Source organism: Diorhabda carinulata, chromosome 1 (genome assembly GCF_026250575.1).
Source record: "Diorhabda carinulata isolate Delta chromosome 1, icDioCari1.1, whole genome shotgun sequence".
Lineage (NCBI taxonomy): Eukaryota > Metazoa > Arthropoda > Insecta > Coleoptera > Chrysomelidae > Diorhabda > Diorhabda carinulata.
The window spans coordinates 24,821,543-24,841,337 of record NC_079460.1 but is presented as its reverse complement, the minus strand read 5'-3'; the positions used below and the strand labels follow the sequence as shown (position 1 = coordinate 24,841,337).

The 19,795-nt window shown below is 28.1% G+C and overlaps 2 protein-coding genes across 9 annotated transcripts; one reads left to right on the top strand and one right to left on the bottom strand.

Moving 5' to 3' along the window:
- Positions 1-6,606: 6,606 nt before the first annotated feature.
- Positions 6,607-15,590, bottom strand: LOC130893623 (heparin cofactor 2-like). Its single transcript, XM_057799863.1, has 15 exons — positions 15,562-15,590; positions 15,150-15,509; positions 14,331-14,431; positions 14,096-14,272; positions 13,780-13,996; positions 13,499-13,716; positions 13,255-13,440; positions 12,837-12,990; positions 12,594-12,770; positions 12,326-12,492; positions 12,062-12,244; positions 9,945-10,161; positions 8,386-8,597; positions 8,151-8,330; positions 6,607-7,000 (listed from the first exon to the last, which is right to left on the bottom strand). Exons 2-15 carry the CDS (start codon positions 15,172-15,174, stop codon positions 6,734-6,736), a joined length of 2,481 nt encoding a protein of 826 aa, XP_057655846.1. The 5' UTR covers positions 15,175-15,509; positions 15,562-15,590; the 3' UTR covers positions 6,607-6,733.
- Positions 14,497-19,509, top strand: LOC130893657 (FUN14 domain-containing protein 2-like). 8 transcript variants are annotated; one of them, XR_009059237.1, is made up of 5 exons: positions 14,501-14,645; positions 16,785-16,931; positions 17,066-17,261; positions 18,371-18,536; positions 18,725-18,800. XR_009059237.1 is itself a non-coding variant. In XM_057799926.1 (4 exons), exons 1-4 carry the CDS (start codon positions 14,560-14,562, stop codon positions 18,890-18,892), a joined length of 597 nt encoding a protein of 198 aa, XP_057655909.1. In that variant the 5' UTR covers positions 14,497-14,559; the 3' UTR covers positions 18,893-19,509. The 8 variants fall into 8 exon arrangements, 7 of the variants coding, with proteins under 7 accessions (XP_057655909.1, XP_057655962.1, XP_057655935.1 ...); XM_057799926.1 differs by lacking the exon at positions 18,371-18,536 and having other exon boundaries at positions 14,497-14,645; positions 18,725-19,509; XM_057799979.1 differs by having other exon boundaries at positions 14,502-14,645; positions 18,371-19,508.
- Positions 19,510-19,795: the final 286 nt, after the last annotated feature.

The following is a 19,795-nucleotide window of genomic DNA, read 5'->3' as shown; positions in this document are numbered from 1 at the left end:
ATGGTGAATTATATACTTAACTTTCGAAACTTTATTTCAAAAAATTTTATTCATAATAAAAGCACACGTTATAATTTTACAAAATGTTGAAGGAACTTAGTTAATCTCAATGGTCGAAATAACAAAATTCATTGAATGAACTATATTTATTAAAAGAACTAAATTCATAGAATCAACTAATTCAGTGAACGAACTAAATTCATTAGAAGATGTTTACAACAATTCCTATCTATAATAAAATGAAGGCTGAAATATTATTTATGAAATTTAAACTTGTTGCAATTTAATTTTTAAAGTAGTCCGGATTTTTCTAGATGTAACTAGTGTGAGTCATGAGGAACTTTACATACTTCAAACAAAACGTTTTAAATGCCATACGAACTGAAATACGTTTTATTGCAGTAAAACGTTTTTGTGTGTCGGTGTTCTCTCGTAGTATTGAGTGCCTCAGGGAGGATATCGTGTGAATTATCTCGACCATTCCCACAGAAACCGAAGAGCTGCTGTTTCCACGGAATCACAGTGCGAAGATCTCTTCAGCATTTTATATTAATATAAAAGTATTTCCTCACACATTTTTTAGTCAGTCAGTTATGGTCATTTACAGTAAATTGTAATCATTCTATAATTAGTTTGTGTAAAATGAAGTTTTTAAAAAGTGTTTTCGAAGTTAATAATTTGAAAGTAATGCAAACTCACGGATAATCGACCTCAATCGGCTTCAGTGGATGTGAATCGACAATATCTGACTAAATTAAATGCAAACACACCCAAATATATGAGAATTGATGTGATTCGACTTCAAATGGCGAAAATAGACTTTTTTAATTTTTAATCGACATAAAATGACAATCGACTTCGATCGGCTCCAATGGATGCAAATCGACAATATCTGACAAAAGTAAATGCCAATTCACCCAAATATATGAGAATGGATGTGATTCAATTTCAATTGGCGTCAATAGACTTCAGAAATTTTTTATCGACATAAAATGACAATCGACCTCAATTGTCTTGAATTGATGCAAATCGACAATATATGACAAAATTTCACGCAGATACATCCAAATATATAAGAATCGATGTTATTCGACTTCAATTGACGTCAATAGACTCCGAATATTTTCATTCAACATAAAGTGACAATCGACCTCAATTGGCTCCAATGGATGCAAATCGACAATATCTCACGAAAGAAAACGCTAATTCACCCAAATATATAAGAATTGTTGTGATTCGATTTCAATCGGTGATAGGCATCAGAAATTATCAATCAACATAAAGTGATAATCGACATCAATTGGCTTCAATGGAGGTGAATCGTATATATTTACAAAAGTAAATGCTGTATTCGGAAAAACGATGCAAAATTTGCGTAAACATCGTATAATGAAATCAGTTCGAACGTGGTATGGCAAACGAGGATCTAGAAATTTAATTGTAAGTTCCACATTCTATAGTCGTGTTATATTGGCCATATAGCTTAACAAAGCTCTCTATATACTTTTAGAAATTTAGATATTTCAAAAATATGTGTTTATGAATTTCATTATGATTATATGTTGACCAAATTTTCTCCTGAACAAAGTAAATTACTTTACACTGAAAGTTTAGCATACGAAATTCAATGTAATAACAAATATGAAGAATTAATAAAGCTGGATATTCACCGTTTTGATATTAGTAAGCCGTGGTTTAATTTTTCGTTTTCTTTTCAAATAGGCTTGTGTCACTTTTAGACAGTTTGTGTAGAAGCAAAAATTGGATAATAATAAGAATAAGTAATATATTAGTATAACATTTATTAAAAATTTAGTAATTAACAAGTGTAATAAATATTTATCAAATAATGCCTAGGCATAACGATTTTTCCAATAATGAGATGCGCTATATGATTTGTGTGTTTGCTCAGTCAAATTATATTAGTCAAGCTGCGGCTCGAAGATATGCATAATTATACCCAAATCGAAGGCAACCCAATTATAAACTGTACCGAAATCTTTACAACCGCTTAGGTGAAACGGGGTCTTTACGCTCTAAAACTGATCACGGTTTTAAAAAAAAATCACTGCCGATGAAGAAGATGGAATTTTAATTTGTGTTACGGAGAATCCAGATATCAGTACTCGCTGATTAAGTCTGGTATAAGCCAATCATCTATTTTTAGAATACAGAGGGAAAAATTGCATCCAAATCATTACACTCCTGTTCAGAATTTATTACCTTAGATTTATCTAAGCGTCTACAATTTACCCATTTTTTTCCAAGATAAACAAAATGTTAACCCAGATTTTCTGGATACAATTCTTTTTACTGATGAGGCCACATTTACCAGACGAGGAATATTTAATTATAAAAATAATCATTTGTGGGATTCCGAAAATCTACATGCTATGAGGGAAACACATTTTCAGCACGAGTTTAAGGTTAACATTTGGTGTGGTGTAATATGTGGGTATTTAATAGGTCCTTTTGAACTGACAACCAATTTAAATGGACCTCTTTATTTAGATTTTCTATACTTCTCGCTTTAAGACAAAATATGTGGTTTTTGCACGACGGAGCACCACCACATTATTCTTTACAAGTTCGTCAATACTTAAACGAACAGTTTCCTCATCGATGGATTGGTCGTGGAAGTGAGTTTGCTTGGCCACAAAGAGGCTCTGATTTAAATCCTTTGGATTTTTCAATTTGGTCGAAAATGAAGGCATTGGTTTACAAAGAAAAAATTACTTCCACAACTGCGACGGAAAATAGAAGAAGCCGCGGATGTAATTAAAAATAATAGACAAGGATTATTAGATATTAAGAGAGATATTAAGATTAATCTTTACGAAAGCGGATCATAAAGTGTAATGAAGTAAATGGTGGGCATTTTGAGCATTTGCTTTGAAGTTTTTTATTTTTGTTTACAAATTTGTTGTTATATATTTAGGGAATAATAAAAGTTTTTTATGAAAAAATTAAACTTTATTAAACTTTTTAAAAGCAAATAACTCGATAACCGACCGATTGAATTACACGAATCAAAGACGAGTAACTTTTCTGTTGAATTTAACGCTTTTTAATATTTGCATTTGAATATCAACCTAAGGATACTTTCAACAAAAAAAGGTAGACTCCATAGTAAATCATTAAAAATATTAAATTATAAACACTCTAACTTCACTATAAAAATTTCTTTTAGAATAACCATTGTTTTTCTGAACATATATTGCTTAAAATTACTAATCAGTGAAAAGGAATTCATACAGATTATAAAAATCCTTGTACGATCTTTGAGTATAAATCTTACTTGGATACTAATTATATAGAGCGTTCATTATGTCACTAATAATGTTTAAAGATGGTAAAATTATAAGTAATTTGACTTACTTATGCAAATATTATTGAAGTTTATGATTTAGAGTTAGGGAGTTAATTTGATACGTAAAATGATTTGTACTCACATATCTTTGTCCGCATAGGGAAGCCCCCATATCCATTTTCCATTTCCATGATTTCCATCACTTCAAATCGATTCGCGACACACCGAAATCGATACCGAAAATTTCGAATCACTTTTCCATATCGCGGCGGTTGCCTGTCTCATTTATGATCAAATTCCAAAGACATTTATCATACAATCATCTCTTTAACCCAACAGATTTGTCCTCAAAGTTTAGGAAAATCTCAACAGATTACTCAGAAAGTAATTTGAATGAAAATCACATTTTCAAGTTACTTAATTATCTAATTATCATTTATATTTATCAGAAGGATCCATGTACTACTATTTAGAATCAAAGTGAATTTGAGGTGTATTGGTACAGCTCAAGTGGAATATGTGATTTATAATTAATCATCATCAAAGTCATAAAATATAGATACTAGATTTAAATATGTCAAATTTTGAATTATACCGGGATAACCAGGCGATGACATCACATATTTTGAAGCTTGTGTAACCACAAGAAAGTTGTAAATTCAGAATTAGATACTTTTATATACGTACTGTTTTCAAATGATTCCTTTAATTTAAAATTATAGATTGATTTAGAATAATCTTTCTCAAGATATAATTTTTTCACACTGTTTCCTGTATATTTCGATTACATATTTCATTCCATTTCCCTAATTTTTACACGAAATTCTAATCACAACATGATCAATTCTATCGAGATTAACAACAAATAAAATATTCAAATTTAACTTTATATTTCAAAATGTTAAAAAAGTTATTCAAAAATAAATTCAATCTATTTTTCTTCAATAATTAAAATCTGTAACTGTATTAATCTCAACAAAATATTCCTAGAATTCCCAAAAACACACAACCAACAACAACTGATCAAAGTTCTTCTCGCTCAATAAATAACAAAAAAAATCATTTCAATCAAAATTTGATGCAATAATTCGGATCGAAAATTTTAGAAAAATTTGAATAAAAAGTTTTAATAACTGATTTTAGTATTTCCTTAATACGAGGTACATCCACAAGTTCCATTTCTAAGTTACAATGAAAACCTATATTTCGGATAGTCATAGGGGATGAAATTTTGGTATCTTACGATACCCCTAAGCAAATTACGACACCTCGACAACTCATTTCCACCGTTTGCTTCGACGTTTTGCCGTTTGATTTAGTCACATGCGTAGAAATTAAGAAACAGAGCAAACTCCGAGGATTACTGTCAAATAGTTATATAATCCAAGATGTTATAATTTATTCGACTTGAGTGCGTTAGTTATAAATGAAAATTTTATCGATAAAATCAAATTTTCAAAATGAACTTCACAAAAAATAACAGAGTTTCAAGCAAAAAATCACACACCTAATCAAATTTGTCTAATTCGCCTTCATGGTTTTCAAGTTAAACAAAATATAACAAGATAATTTCTTACGGAAAATTACTTTTTCACTAAATTTGCGATTCTCAAATCAAAATCCCTACAAAATTATACAATATCATTCTCACTATAACGATATTTTAAAATAAAATTCCGTCTGCTTTCGAATTCCAATTAAACAGAAAATTCCTTTTTTGTTTTTTTTGTTTCAATACCTGATTTTATTAGTTATTTACAACCAAAAACAAAACAGCAGAGAGGCCCACATTATTTTATTTCTGAAATTACTTTTATCAATGGTTTTTTCAGGTTTTTTTAGGGTTTTTCTCAACTATTTGTATTTCGCAATATAAGAAAAATACCGAATATTTATATGTTTCCTAGTAGTTTTGCAAAAAATTCCATTCTTACAAAAACATTTTTATGTAAAAACTTTCTCATAATTCTCAACATTATCACTAAAATCCATCTTATTTTTATACAATCAATCACCTACTGTATTTTATTATTAATACATGTAGATGAGGATACATTTAGAATACGAATTACAAAAGGAAACATCGAGAAGAGATATATAAGTGTGTTTAAATCAACAAGCAAGGGTGGTTGGTTTTCGAAGATATTTAATAATTTCAGTATCGATTCTTGGAACAAATAAAAAGTAGATAGTAGAGGGTTGGCTTGGACGTGTTATTTTTCAATAACACATTTATATTCTTGATATAACAAATGTAGCAAAAAAAAATTTGGACCATAAAATTTTAAAAATAGAATTACAATCCCTCGAAAGATATTGAAATATCAACCCTAAAAACTACCTACCTACGAATTATTGTACCCTGAAAAGCTCATACAAGAAATTAAATAATTGAAAACTGAATATTGAAAGTTTCGTCCGCATTTCGAAAAATTTTAACATAATGAATTTACATTCAAATTATAGAGAAGAAAATAGCTAATTATCATAACAATATACATTTACATTCTTTATTTGGGATATTTTAGGACGTCCCATTTTGTATCAAACCTTATACTTTTTGTACTTCAATATCTTAGTTTTTCCCTAGTTTTTTCTTGATTTAATTGCTATTTACCATCGTGAAAATGAACAAGATGTGAGTTAATTCAACCTCCCCAAAAGGTATTGAAACATGCCAAATATCGGGGTGGCGTTTTTCTTTGATCCACTCTGTATAAATTTTGTATTGTAACCAATCGATCAAGTTCATCATATAACTCGAATGTGGTCATTTTTCAAATTTTTAAAGGTTTGTTATAAAAATGACACAAAAATCTTTTGTCTTCGATTTCGCTAGAATTTTGCACGAGGGGGTGATTTGGTATGAGGATCCCAGAAAAGCTATCAGTTTCTCCGAAAAAAAAATCATTAAAGGGGGAAAATGCAGAAAAGTCATAAAAATTGGATTTTCACGAAAACCGTTGCTCAAACTCAATTACTGATGTAATATTCGGAATCTTCATGAGAAAAAACATGTAACCACGCGTGGTTTTCGATACTTATTGAACCCCGAAGAGTGATGTTTATCAATTGATTTCAACCTGTTATTGGATTTGTTCATGATCAAGTTTTAGTAATATTTTGAAACGAGATAAAAATTACAGTTCAACTAGAAAATCTAATGAACTATACAGGGTCTGCTATTCAAAACAAGTTTCGTAAATATTGTTATACTCAATACTTAATTCCATATTTGTTCCACGCGATGTACAGAATATCGAGTTAATTTTGTCTAACGAAATAAAACACTAAAAAAAGTTTAAAAATATTATATAATTATATGACTATTTTGATAAAAAAAATCATTTAAATAGAATTTTTTCTTCCGCTTCTCCGTTTCTCGCCACTCTTAATTTTTTTCTGTCTCTTTCTAATTTTTCTTCATTCTAAAGGATTTTGTATTATACCTTCAAAAATAATATTCTTAGTGTCTCGATGATAAATCATAAAGACGAAAGGTCTATTAACGGTGATAGTGATCGGTTGCATTAATGGAATAATCATCGCATTTGTTGATGCCGATGCGGTCGTTCCTTCTTCGTCAACCATTATTTTCGTTTTATGTAACAGTCTATTTACTTTGGCGTCTTTACCTTGGACGATTCTGGATAAATTTGCTTTAGTACCAAATATATCTCGTACATTTAACTAAATAATAATAATAACAATAATAATAATAATAATAATAATAATAATAATAATAATAATAATAATAAATGCCATATTCCAAGTTACTGCGTGAATACTATTTCTTCTAATTATTCATAGAATCCTATATTATTCTGATTTTGATTTTGAACAATTTGTTAGAGATTAAATAAGTTCAATTTGGTAATTTGAAATTAATTTTAGGAGATTTTTGATGTTACTGCCTTTTGATAAAGATAGAAATAACAAAAGTTTAATATTAAATGTTTTTAGTATCTCGTAGGACAACTGTGTAATTGTCCTTAGTAATATTAATATACCTTGTATAATTCTCCTTCTATTTTTTCAGGTGTCGAACAAGTTTTTTAGTTCCTCCTGTACCGAATGTTTCCATTCTATCCTTTCTCTACTAATCTTTTTATTCCATCTAGGGTTTTTCCCCATATTAGTCTATCCATTTTTTCTCCAGTCTACCTCTTCTTCTTCTACTTCCTACTTCCAGGCTTATTATTTCGATACCTTTTGCATATTTTTCAAATGCAACCTTTCTTTTTTTGTACATCATATCTCAACCTTCATAAGATTTTCTTTTCCTCATTACATATGTTCTCTTTCCTATTTGCTTACTTTTGCTCTCCTTATTTTTTTGTTCACCCTCTCTTTCTGGGTTAACGTGTTAATGTATTAAAATCATCCTGGCAATATTCATTTCACGTTTACTTTTTCTTCCTCTCAATATTTTGACCTATTTCCACAATTTTCTTGTATTGTTGTCAACTGTTCGCCTCATTTTTTTAGTTTTTGAATTGTCCAATTATTTATTATTGAAAATATCAATATTTAGTTTATTGAAATATTGTGATGCACATTTAAACAAGTATTAAAATTAATTAAGAATATAATTGAGATAAATTAAAGCCTATTTTAATAAATAAAAATATTTCCCAAAATTCAAATACTTTTTTAAGCTCGTTTAGTTTATATCAAAATTTTCTATCCATACTATTAAATTAGATACTCATAAAAATGAAAAAAAAAATAATATATATATACATATATATATACATATATATATATAAATATAAATATATATATATATATATATATATATATATATATATATATATATATATATATATAAAATACTTACAGCTTTTAAATTATCAGTTAAATCCACAGAATATTCGAACGAGAATCTCGGTAATTCCAAAACAATTTCAGACGTCATCAAATTATTTAAAATAGTTGACATGAAATGCGGTAAATCACGAATAACAGTCCGTACGTTGGCATTTGCGGTCGGTAAAATCAATAACATTGAAAATTTATCCTAAATAAAAATAATAAAAACGTTTATTTATCTTATCGCCCCGTATAATATTTACCTCATACGGAATATCTACGACGTAAGCTCGCAACGTGTTGATGTAATTGTAGTTAAAATTATCGGAAATATGCATCATGTGTACTTCGACGCATCCCTTATTTGTATAAAAACATTTTTTCATTGTACTTTTTATATCAAAAGATTTCTTCCATTTTCCTTTGAAATATAAGGCGTTCGAAATTATTATGTACGATTCAGGACTGATCATTTCTAAAACATAGTTATATAGTTCTCATACACTCATTGGTCTAAAAATATAATTATTGTAAATATATTTTTTTTTGTTGTTGAGACAATTGAGCATAAACATAAATCTTTAAAAAAACTTTTAGATGATAGAAGTTTGTTTTATTTTAATAAAATTTGTAGTAGATCTTTTTTTATCATGACAGATTTTATTTTAATCTACTTTTCAACATAATTTCCATCAATATTGTGTCTTGAAAACCATTCCAATATAGCCGTTTTAACGTCATCGGTTTTGTCATAACGGCTTAGTAGTTTTTTCAGAGGAAAAGCACGTGATAGTCACTAATCGTTACATCGTGACTGTAGGGGGTATATTTTTCCCAACCGAATACTATAAATAGATCTTGAGTGCGACGTTAAAGAGTAATAAATTAACAAAAATATGATTCCATTAGCCAAATGACATGAATTGACCGACATCAATCGACGTTATAAGACATCTATGGAGGGTAGAAGTAAGGAGAACCATCTCTGTGCTACAAAAAGTGTCCATCAAATCCTTTACGTTAGGGAGGCGCTACTATAGCAAGAGTGTAAATTTTAGTTTTGTGATAATAGACTTTATAATTACTTGTAAAAATTCTTACGAATTCACAATAATTAATTAACATTCAACGTTATCTCACAGTAGCTTTTCCAAGTTATATTTACAAAATTATTTTCGACTACGTGAATAATTTAGATTTTGTATACCAATATTTAATTAACGACTCTAGTCATTTGAAATATTAAATTTTCTAACACTGCATCCTTCAATCTATCTAAAATAACTAAGTTCATATGATATCTCGTCCGATAGAAGCGCCATTCTGGTCACATTTTGAATTATAATTTACCGTCTACAAGCGGACAGTTTTTAAGCTAAACTCCCATATGAGATGGTCCTCCTTACCTCTACCCTCCATAAAGATATCAATCGACATAAAATGACAATAGTCAATTGGCTCGAAAGGACGTCAATCCATGTCATTTGAGGTCATTTTTCATTTCATAAACCGATTATTATGAGAAGTTGTGAATAATGAGGAAAAAATTATTATATAAATGAAATTATTTATATTTTTCTTATTTTATTTTTCATATAAATGCGTTAAAGTTAAAGTTAAACCAAAAGCACTACTTAATTGTCAGAGAAATTGCACGAACTTTTTGGTTCTATTCTCATTTTTGTTTAAACAACTATTTTAAAAAATTCTGATCGAATAGCGCAATCTTATTTATACTCACTTAAAAAACGTACCTCGTATTACACGAAAAAGAAACGTTTGAAAACATTCACTTTTATCATTTAAATCATGTTGAACTCACCCTCAGAAATAATTCGATCTATTGTTCCACGAGTAGAATCTGATACCCATTTATTAATTACTTTGGCAGCTTGAACAGCGTTTGTAAAATCTAACGATTTCAAATACGCATTATAAAATTTCATCACAACATTTTTGTAATCTTCCAATAAACGTTCTTTATCTGAGGTAAATACGGCATTGTGATATTCCAAAAATGTATTCGCAGTCGCTTTTTCCTATATAAAATGAACAAATCTCATATTATATCAATAAATAAAAAAATGTAAAGAACACAAATACTGTTATAGAGTTAAGTAATCCAAAACAACCCTCTTCACAGCGGCGCATCATCATCAATTACTTATTTATTATTATGAACTCTAACCTCATTAAGTTATCGTTGATATAAATTTGTTTATATTTAGTCTGTCTGTCAGTTTTATAAATTCCACTTCAACCCCATCAAAGTCTTCAATTATTTATTATTAATGTGACTATAATGAACCATAAATATAATTATCTAATTTTATAATTATTATTGTATAAGATAAGAACTAATATATAAAGAAGTCTGTAAAACTAATACTTCGTTCATTCAATTTGATATTCGTCTAGTACGCTAGACAGATTAGTGTAACTCTAAATTATTAAATCGTCAGTATGATAAATAAATTGTTTTTAAAAAGCAAGTTAGTTAAATAACTTAAATCACAATTATGGAAAACTTATTTATTAACATAAAATATAAATAAACAAAGTGGTTTCAAATAATTTGACTACCGTTCTCGATGGATGTCACTATTATATCTGGCCCTGTATGCCAGTTTATTCTTTCTTAAATACTGATTCTATTCTATAGAAAGGTTATAATTAATTATATTTATAGGCATCGCGTCACGTTAATAAATAAGTAATTTGGTAATTTGATTGAATTTCACATCACATACAATAGTAAGTAGGTAGATTTATGATTGTTTACAGTCACAGTAATATTAGACAAAAATAAATGGAGCATAAAAAAGACATATTGTATAACTTGGTGAGATAATTAGTTGGTGAATTGAGTTATTTAATTCTAGTAAATTTTAATATAGTATTTCACGATGTTGTTACGAGATTTTTGTTTTTATATTAAAAATAATCATACTTTTTCTTCTGTTAAAGAGATAAAGTACCGTAATTCTTAGACAATTTTTCACATTTCAAATATTGGGCTGAAATTTATTTTAAAAGACGAATTAAAAATTGATTCAGTATAAGAAAATAATAAAACAATATCGTGTTTACTGTCAACCTAGAACATCTTCCTATTCAGTTGAATATGATACGGAATTCAATTAATAGTTTTGAGACGGCTCGTAGAAATCGATTTGCAACCTTTCTCACTGTTAATATAAGGAGTAATTTCTAGTGCTACAAGATAATTTGAGCGCTCCGAACCACTCGGTTCAACAATTAATTCCTCGAAAAATGTACTTTTCACAGTTGAGACAAGAATTGTTTTAGTCAGGGATAACTAAAGAAAAAGAAGTCTAATATAATCAGGACGCGAAGATAATAATCTAAAAAATGACCAATTCGCCTTTCTGTCCCATTAAAAAATTTTTTTGTGAAATTATTTTATTATACGAGGATATATTGAAAAATTCTTAGCCTATTATAGAACCAAACAAAATTTCAATGTCAAAATATTTCATTACTCAATATATTCTCCTCTTAATTGGATACATTTATTACCTGCAACTTCTCTAGACCTTACAAAAAAATGTTTCTTCTTGCTCTGCAAACCAGACATACACAGCTTTTATTACTATTACCTTTTGGTTGGAAGAAAATTTACAACATTTTAAACTTTTTTTTCAGTTGAGAAAAGAGATGATAGTCGAACAGAGCCAAATCTGGCGAATAAGGGGGGTGTTACTCTAGTACAGAAGCAAGATTTTTGGACACGAAACTTATTAGGTATTGGAGAACCAGAGTGTCGCCATTCCATCGATTGTCGCTGGATCGTAGAAATGTACCCAAGTCTCATCCACAGTAACAAATCAGTTTAAAAAGTCTAGGTTTTTAAATCGAGCACGGAACTGGTCTAGGCTAACTAGATATCAATACATCCTCGTATAAATTTCAACTTACATTTAAATTGTTTACCAGTTGCTGTAAAATCGTTCTAGTCGCTTTTAAATTGATATCGGGTATTCTTAAAGCTTCACTTATTTCCAAAGCGCAACTTCCAACGGCTCCTTCCAAAATCATCGCTAATGTCGTTTTAACACTAGCCGGAGATATTAAAACGTTGACGGGAGAATATTTGAATTCCTTTAAATAAATTATAAAATGACTATCCTGAATACAAATTATTTTTGCAATATTATTGATTTTAGCTATTAAAAAACTTACGCCAAGTAATTCTACATCAAAAAGGTTAAATCTAGAAGCTAACTGAGTAATATCGTCATCCGGAGGTTGGTAGGAATCTGGATCTAGATTTAAAGTTGGAACATTATTCAAATTTTCTTGAGGATTATTATATTTACTTTCTACAACAACGTACTGTGATTGATTAACTAAAATAAACACCAGATTTTCAAAATTAATTTTCTGAAAAGTATTTATATAAACACAACATTTTATATATTTTATAATCAATTTTTTTTCATTAGCTCACCTTCTAATTTTCCCGACTCGTAATTATTTGAATTTATCGAATCCCAGGAATCCGAAGGATCTTCACATTTACCAACAAATAGTATAGTGTTATTGGGACCCTCGATAAAAAACATGAAAGGATGAGACGCGTTGAATGTTAATATATTTTCTGCGAATTTGTTACCCACGTTGAATTCTACGGTTAAAAATGAATAAATAAAACACCGCCATAAATATAAAGATTTTTTTAAATAAAATATACCTGTCGCTGAATATATAACGCTGCCTTCTTCGTCTACTTCTATTCCAGACTTTTGAACAATATCATTTACAAATAAGCGTTTCGGTATTGTACTATTGTTTTTAATAATTCCCGTCAGACTAGTCATATTGTCGAATATTTGATGAAAACCAAACTAAAGAGAAAAATATAAATTCCAATATATTGGGAAACAAAAAAATTGAAAATTTAAGACGTTATTCTTAATCGAAATTACAAAATAAAACCAGATCTAAAATTCCGTAACGTCACAACCCCTTTAAGATACTGTATACGAAACAATTCTCTAAATTAAGCACAAAATTATATTAGAAAACATCGCATATCAAATATTCAATTATAGAAAATCGTTAAATTGCCCCATAAATTATTCCGTAACAATGAATATAGAAAAATTTACCTTTCGTAATATAGGAGCTAATTTTACGTCAAAGTTAAATTTGAATTTTGGAATAGTAACTCGTACAGTTTCTTGTGTCATTTGAAATCTTATATTCCCTATTTTAGATAAATCTACATTTTTTATTAAATCGTCCAAGCCTCCCAATTTATTAGGCAGTAGTATGAACATCACAAAAGAACTATCCTAAAATATAAATCATATTTACAAACAACAAAAACGAAATTAAAAATAAATTAATTACTCTATATTCCAACCTAAGGACTTTACAGTTTAATTTGGAATCTTCGTAATAAAGGAATTCATCACTGGTGGTCATATATTCAACAGGTACACCACGTTTAATATTCGGCGTTGTAAGAAAAGTTCCAACACGTGTTTGATTTTTGGGAAATTGGTGCGTCCATGTTCCTTTAAAATATAACACGTTTGTAATAACCATTAATGTTTGTGGAATGTCACCTTAAAAAAATTTAAAAAAAAACAATAGATTTGATTGTATTTATTTCCCAAAGTACTCCTTACTAGCGTCGATAATTTTTGTTATTTTTCCATTGGTTAAATTTTCGATCCATTCGTTAATCATTGAACTAGCCTGTTTTGGTTTATTAAAATTCGTCGCTCGTATATCAGTTCTAAAATTACGCCTAGAAATTTGTTCGAAATTCGGTTGAATACGTAAATCCTGATCAAGAAAAATTGCAGTTCCAATATTAAGCAAATATTCAGTTCTTTCTGCATTCTAAAAATAAGTAAATTGTACTCATAAAAATACTTTTACTACCAACAAAAACTAGAAATTATTCCATTGATGAAATTATTCAAAATTAATAAAACACACCTGTAAATTATTTAGAATGTCAGTATATTTTTCTTTGACTATCTCTTTGTTACGATAGTTTAAAATCCTTTGAAATTCTTTTTCAGATTCTGATTCAGATCCTTGATATAACAATCCTAATATAAGTTTAAGACTAATAGGAGAAACTATTACATTTTTATATTGTGGTGCTAATTCCTGTAAATCAATGAACAAATTGTATTAGAATTTTGAAACTTGGAATATTTAGTTTTACCTGTAAAAAGCTCCAATCAAAAGAATTTGTCAAATCCGGATCATAGAAATGTAATTGAGTATCGAATCCTCTGGAATAAACTTGACTTGCTAAATTCAGTGCTGGAAATGTTTTTTTTTTAAGAACTGTAATAAGCTTTATATAGAATATTTTGACGTCTCATAAAAACAACTTCAGATTACATCTAATTTGCACCAGCAACCATAAATATATTTAACGCTTTTTTAATATGTTAAAAAAAGAAGAAAAAATGGCAGCATCAGAGAGTAGGAGTACACGCAAGCGCATTATCAGATTTTTAAACTTGGGATTAAGGTAATAGAAGACGGCTAATTTTTAAAAAAATAAATATTCTAATCAGTTTATTAGAAAATACTGTGAGAATACAAGTGAGTATATTTTATATCCACCTCATCCGTTATTGTGATATAAATTAAGTTATAACAAACAATTTTTGTATTCACAAAATACATTTTTTTTATTATTCATTGGTATGTAAAAAATTACCATAGCTATAGATGAATACTAATTGGAAGAGTTTGATTTAACAAAATATACATAATTATTACTTGACTCATTAATCTAGCCTATTTAAACGGTGGTTATCAGAATTTATATAATCAAATATTATTAAAATGTAATAACCTTTTCAACTTTGGCGTGCATGCAGTATTTTTTATCAATGTGAATATATATTTTCAAAAAAACTTATAGAATGATTATAAAATGCAGACTATATTAATCTCGAAACTAACATGAAACTATGTGGCAACAGAAATGTTAATCGAAAATATTAATATTATAAATATCTATAATTACCTATTAGAAAAAGTAACATCATCATAAAAAACAATGCACTACAATGTTTATTGACTTCTGATAAATAACGATCCAAAACACACTATAAACTGTTACACTTATTTTGGTTTATTTTTTGCTACTCCTCAAAATCATTAAATATATATATAACCTTAAAAAGAATAATGAATAGTTGAATTAAATTCTTTGAGGCTGTCTTTAATGTCTGGTAGTTTGAGTTGAGTAGCCGTCGATGAAAGCAACGTTGTCAATAGTTTTCTATAATATTCGTGGGATATTGTCCAATCATTATTTCATATCTTTATCAGGTCAAATATTATTATTTATATTGCAGATATATTTTAAAATAAGAATTCAAATCTAAAACAATGAGGTATAAAAATTATAATGATTAATGGAAATACCTAAATACTTATGTGTCGTTTTAGAGGTAGTTTTTTAATTGTAATGATTTTAAAACTCTATGAAAAACCACATTTCTCATTCAATTCCCTAAACAGAGTGTGTATGATATTGTAACTTTTCCACAATAATAACCTTCATAAACTAGTTTAAGTAATTATAAATAAATTTTTATAAGATATAGAAAATAAATAATAAACAGTTTGGCAACACGGTATCGACAAATTCAGTGATCAATAGTAACGTCACAGGAAAATCCATAATTAGTGACTTCTCATCAAATGTGTTAATTACAATTTTTTACGGCAGCGTTGGAATACTCACGTGGAATGTTGCTCTTAACAAACAGGTTTTACCAAATATGAATAAAAAATAACAACTATTTTTAGATAAATTTTATATCATCAATAATTATTTTTTCAATCATACAGTCCAGTTGATATTTCATGTGAAGAATAAACATATCATATATAAAAAACTTTGTTGTGTTTGATCTTTCCTTGACAATATTTATTGTAGTATTAGATTTGAAAATAGAAATGTTCATGTGTTCAACAAAATTTTTCATTTGAAATAAAATCGGTTAAAATTAATATAAAGACAATAAGACAATTCCTGTTCCTATATTAAATTCATATTTACATTTCACTCGAGTAAAGTTTAGAAAATTAATTATGTATCTAGTAGTTTCATTGTTTCTTAAATCTTGTGATATCTATAACAAGCAGAGACCACTGTGTAGAATATTGCATTGATTGTGATCGATCGAAAGGCAGGACAAATAGGTATTCATAAAACTTTAAATTTATTTTCATCAAAATCTCTAAATAATATTCAGTATTCAGAGTCTTTGAAAAATAAATAGATAAGTTATATTTAATCGAACTTCAAGAATACAAGTGAATATTACCTTTATGGCGTGACTAAAAATTTACTTTTTGTATAGTACCGTCAGCTTGAAATTATATCTACGATTCAAGGTGCAGACATTAGTAAAAATGTAGTTAATCAAGTTCAACTAAAATAATAGAATCTTCAGTTTTCATAAATATCAATAATTGATTATCAACTACACAATTTTCCATGAGCTTTTTCCATAACTACCCATCTCTAGTATTACGTATGAACGAAAATGTCATATGATTTTTTTTCGAGGTTATTATTATTTAATGACATTTATTGTTTACTATTTGTGTAACATTTTTAGATTATAGTAAAGATGCCGATTTTTAGTGAAAGACGTCCAATTTCTGGTAAAGATATACATAAAGCAGCGAACGATACTGGAAGTCAGGCCAAATCATTTATTCAATCAATTTTCCGTGATATTAGTAAAACATCGGCTACTAAACAGATTATTTTAGGAGCTTCTTCGGGATGGTACGTAAAAACATAATTCAATTTTGTTATCATATTATATATATATATATATATATATATATATATATATATATATATATATATATATATATATATATATATATATATATATATATATATGTATTACATTTTAGGATAACTGGATTTGTATCTATGAAAGTAGGAAAAACTCTTGCTCTTGCTTTAGGTGGTGGTATAATACTCCTACAAGTTGCTAATGAAAAGGGATATATTAGGATAAATTGGAATAAAGTTAATAAGAAATTGGACAAAGTAGTTGATAAAGTGGAGGAACAAATTACTGGTGAAACTTCATCTTGGACAGATAAAGTATGTTTTTAATATTCTACTTTGTTCTAATTTTACTCATTTCCTTTGTTCTTGACACCACAATTTTTTTTTTCAACAAGTTTGTTTTTTGTTTACTAAATAATAGAAAAATACTACTAACAAATTCTAATTGGAAATAGAGAAGTGCAAGAATGAAAATTTTGATTTTAGATATTCAATTATAACAAATCGACACTTTTTATTAAAAATATAGTCAACAAAAGTGGTAGATAATTGAGATAAGTAGTCTACACTAATTATTGTTTTCATCTAACTTCATAAATTCCAAGAAAATGTAAATGACTAATTTATTCCAAACAAAAATGTATGATTTTCAATAGGAATTATTAAAAATCTAGCTTTTCATATTAATTTCCAAAATTCAAAAATTGGAGACAAAAAAAGAATCTGAATAATTAGGAGTACTTCTGATTATATTACTTCACTTTGAAAAAGTTCTACTTCTAATAATCAAATCAAAAACAGAGATTTTCTTACAGCTACTCCCTTTATTTGTACTTAGCATTTATTTTAGTTAAAAATGGGGTTTTTAAGATGAATTTGTTCAAAAATCTGTTTTCCTGTGTCAAATGAACCCAAAAACTGGTTTTTATGAGTGTAATATGGTCAAAACTGAAGTTTTCTTAGTCTAAATTGACGAAAAAAAGCTTTTCTAATTTCAGTTAACTTGAAAATTAGCTATTGTAATTTTTAAGTCAAAAATTGGCTCTTTTAAAAGTTTGGTTTGGCGAAAAATAGTTTTTTTTTATTGAAATTTTTTAAAAAAGCAGTTTTCATGAGTTAAATGATCCAAAAATAGGCTTTTTTAATTTGTCAACAATTAGCTTTTCTAAATATACCTCTATGAACAAAAACTTCTTCAGTTACAGTTAAATTTTTAAATTTTAATGTTGAAAATTGGTTTCTCCACATTTGATTTGGACTGAGTTACATATACCCAAAAATTTTCACATTGGTCTTATGTGGACCACTATGGTATAAAGTCTTTATTGTACCTTCTGCATAGCGTGATCTTGTGAACCTAGAAAATCCCAAATGCTTTTTACTATTTTTTTCTTGATTTTATTCGCTTTTAAACCATATTTTAGGTAATGAACTTTGCCAGAAATAACACCCCCTTCTCTTCTGGACTCATTGGTGGCTTTCTAATTGGTTTAGCATCACATTAGAAAAAATATTTACTTTCCAACATCTTACTAAGGATCATGGCTGTATCGTTTCTTCAAGAAAATTTAGATTAAAATATTTGTATAGGTGATCAAAAAATTTTCTATGTAACCAGCCTAAAATGCAAAATTTTCTTTTCTATTATAATTAAATTTCAATTCCACGAATCTTATTAGAAAAAGACGTTAACTTTAATTCATAGCAGTATAGATATATTTTTTCAATTTCTATATGAAATTAAATATGTTCTTCCTGAAGATGGTGAATTTTTACAGGCCGAAAGATTTCTTGATAGAAAACTAGATCAAGCAGAAGAAGTTATTAGAAAAGGCAAAAGTAAAGCAAATAAATGGTATTCAGATAGTAATTATCAAGTAAAAGAGATTCATATATTCCTAGTCTCTTTTATAGCTGGAGTTGCTATAGGAATAGCCACTTCTTAAATTCACATATATTTATATTATAATCATCGTTAATCCTATTATATTCTAATAAAAGAAATACAATATCATCACTTATTAAATTAGTTTAGATCTGTGTTATTATTTATATTAACTGTATTATTCTATTGAGGCTTGTTTAATTAATAAAATAACTATATTGTTAAGACCAACTTTTATTCAATATTGAATTCAAACATAATGTACAGGATTATTTGATAGGAATGTTTCAAATAAAAGTTGTATGGTTATAATGTTATACCTTAGAGTACAAATTTTAGAGTAAATGGAAAAATATAAATAGTTTTCTATATATTTTTACTGTCGTGAATTTTTATCTAAAACTTTTTTTCTAATAGTTATTAACACATTGACTGATATAGCCTTCCTGCTCACCGGAATATGCCTGCTATAGCCGCCATATTTTTATAGGCTTATAAGTATATGAGACCCATTATAGGTGTCCCATCAGGCAAGTCGTATTATGTGTTACAGCCCTTCATAGCCTCTAAATAAAATATTCTTCTGGAAGAAACATAACCTACATTTACTCGCATTTTTATGTTATTATAGTCAATAAAGGGGTTCAGATCGTTTAGTCCGCTCGTTTTTATCTATGACTGCAATAACCGCTGCGTCACACCCCAAACAAAAGGCTTGTCCCGGGGGGGCAAGACGGCAAAAACAGTCCATATCTTTTCAATTCTATTTATTTGTGGAAGCAATATGTTATGCCTCAAAACATGTAACAAAAATACTTTAAAAAATAACTGAAACATAAGTGACAAGATGGGGCCGATTTATAGAATACGAGTGTCTATCAACATGTTAAATATTAGGTGGATGAATAATCTGGTACAATAATTTACCTACCATGAGGGTAACCTAATCGTCTATTATGGTATA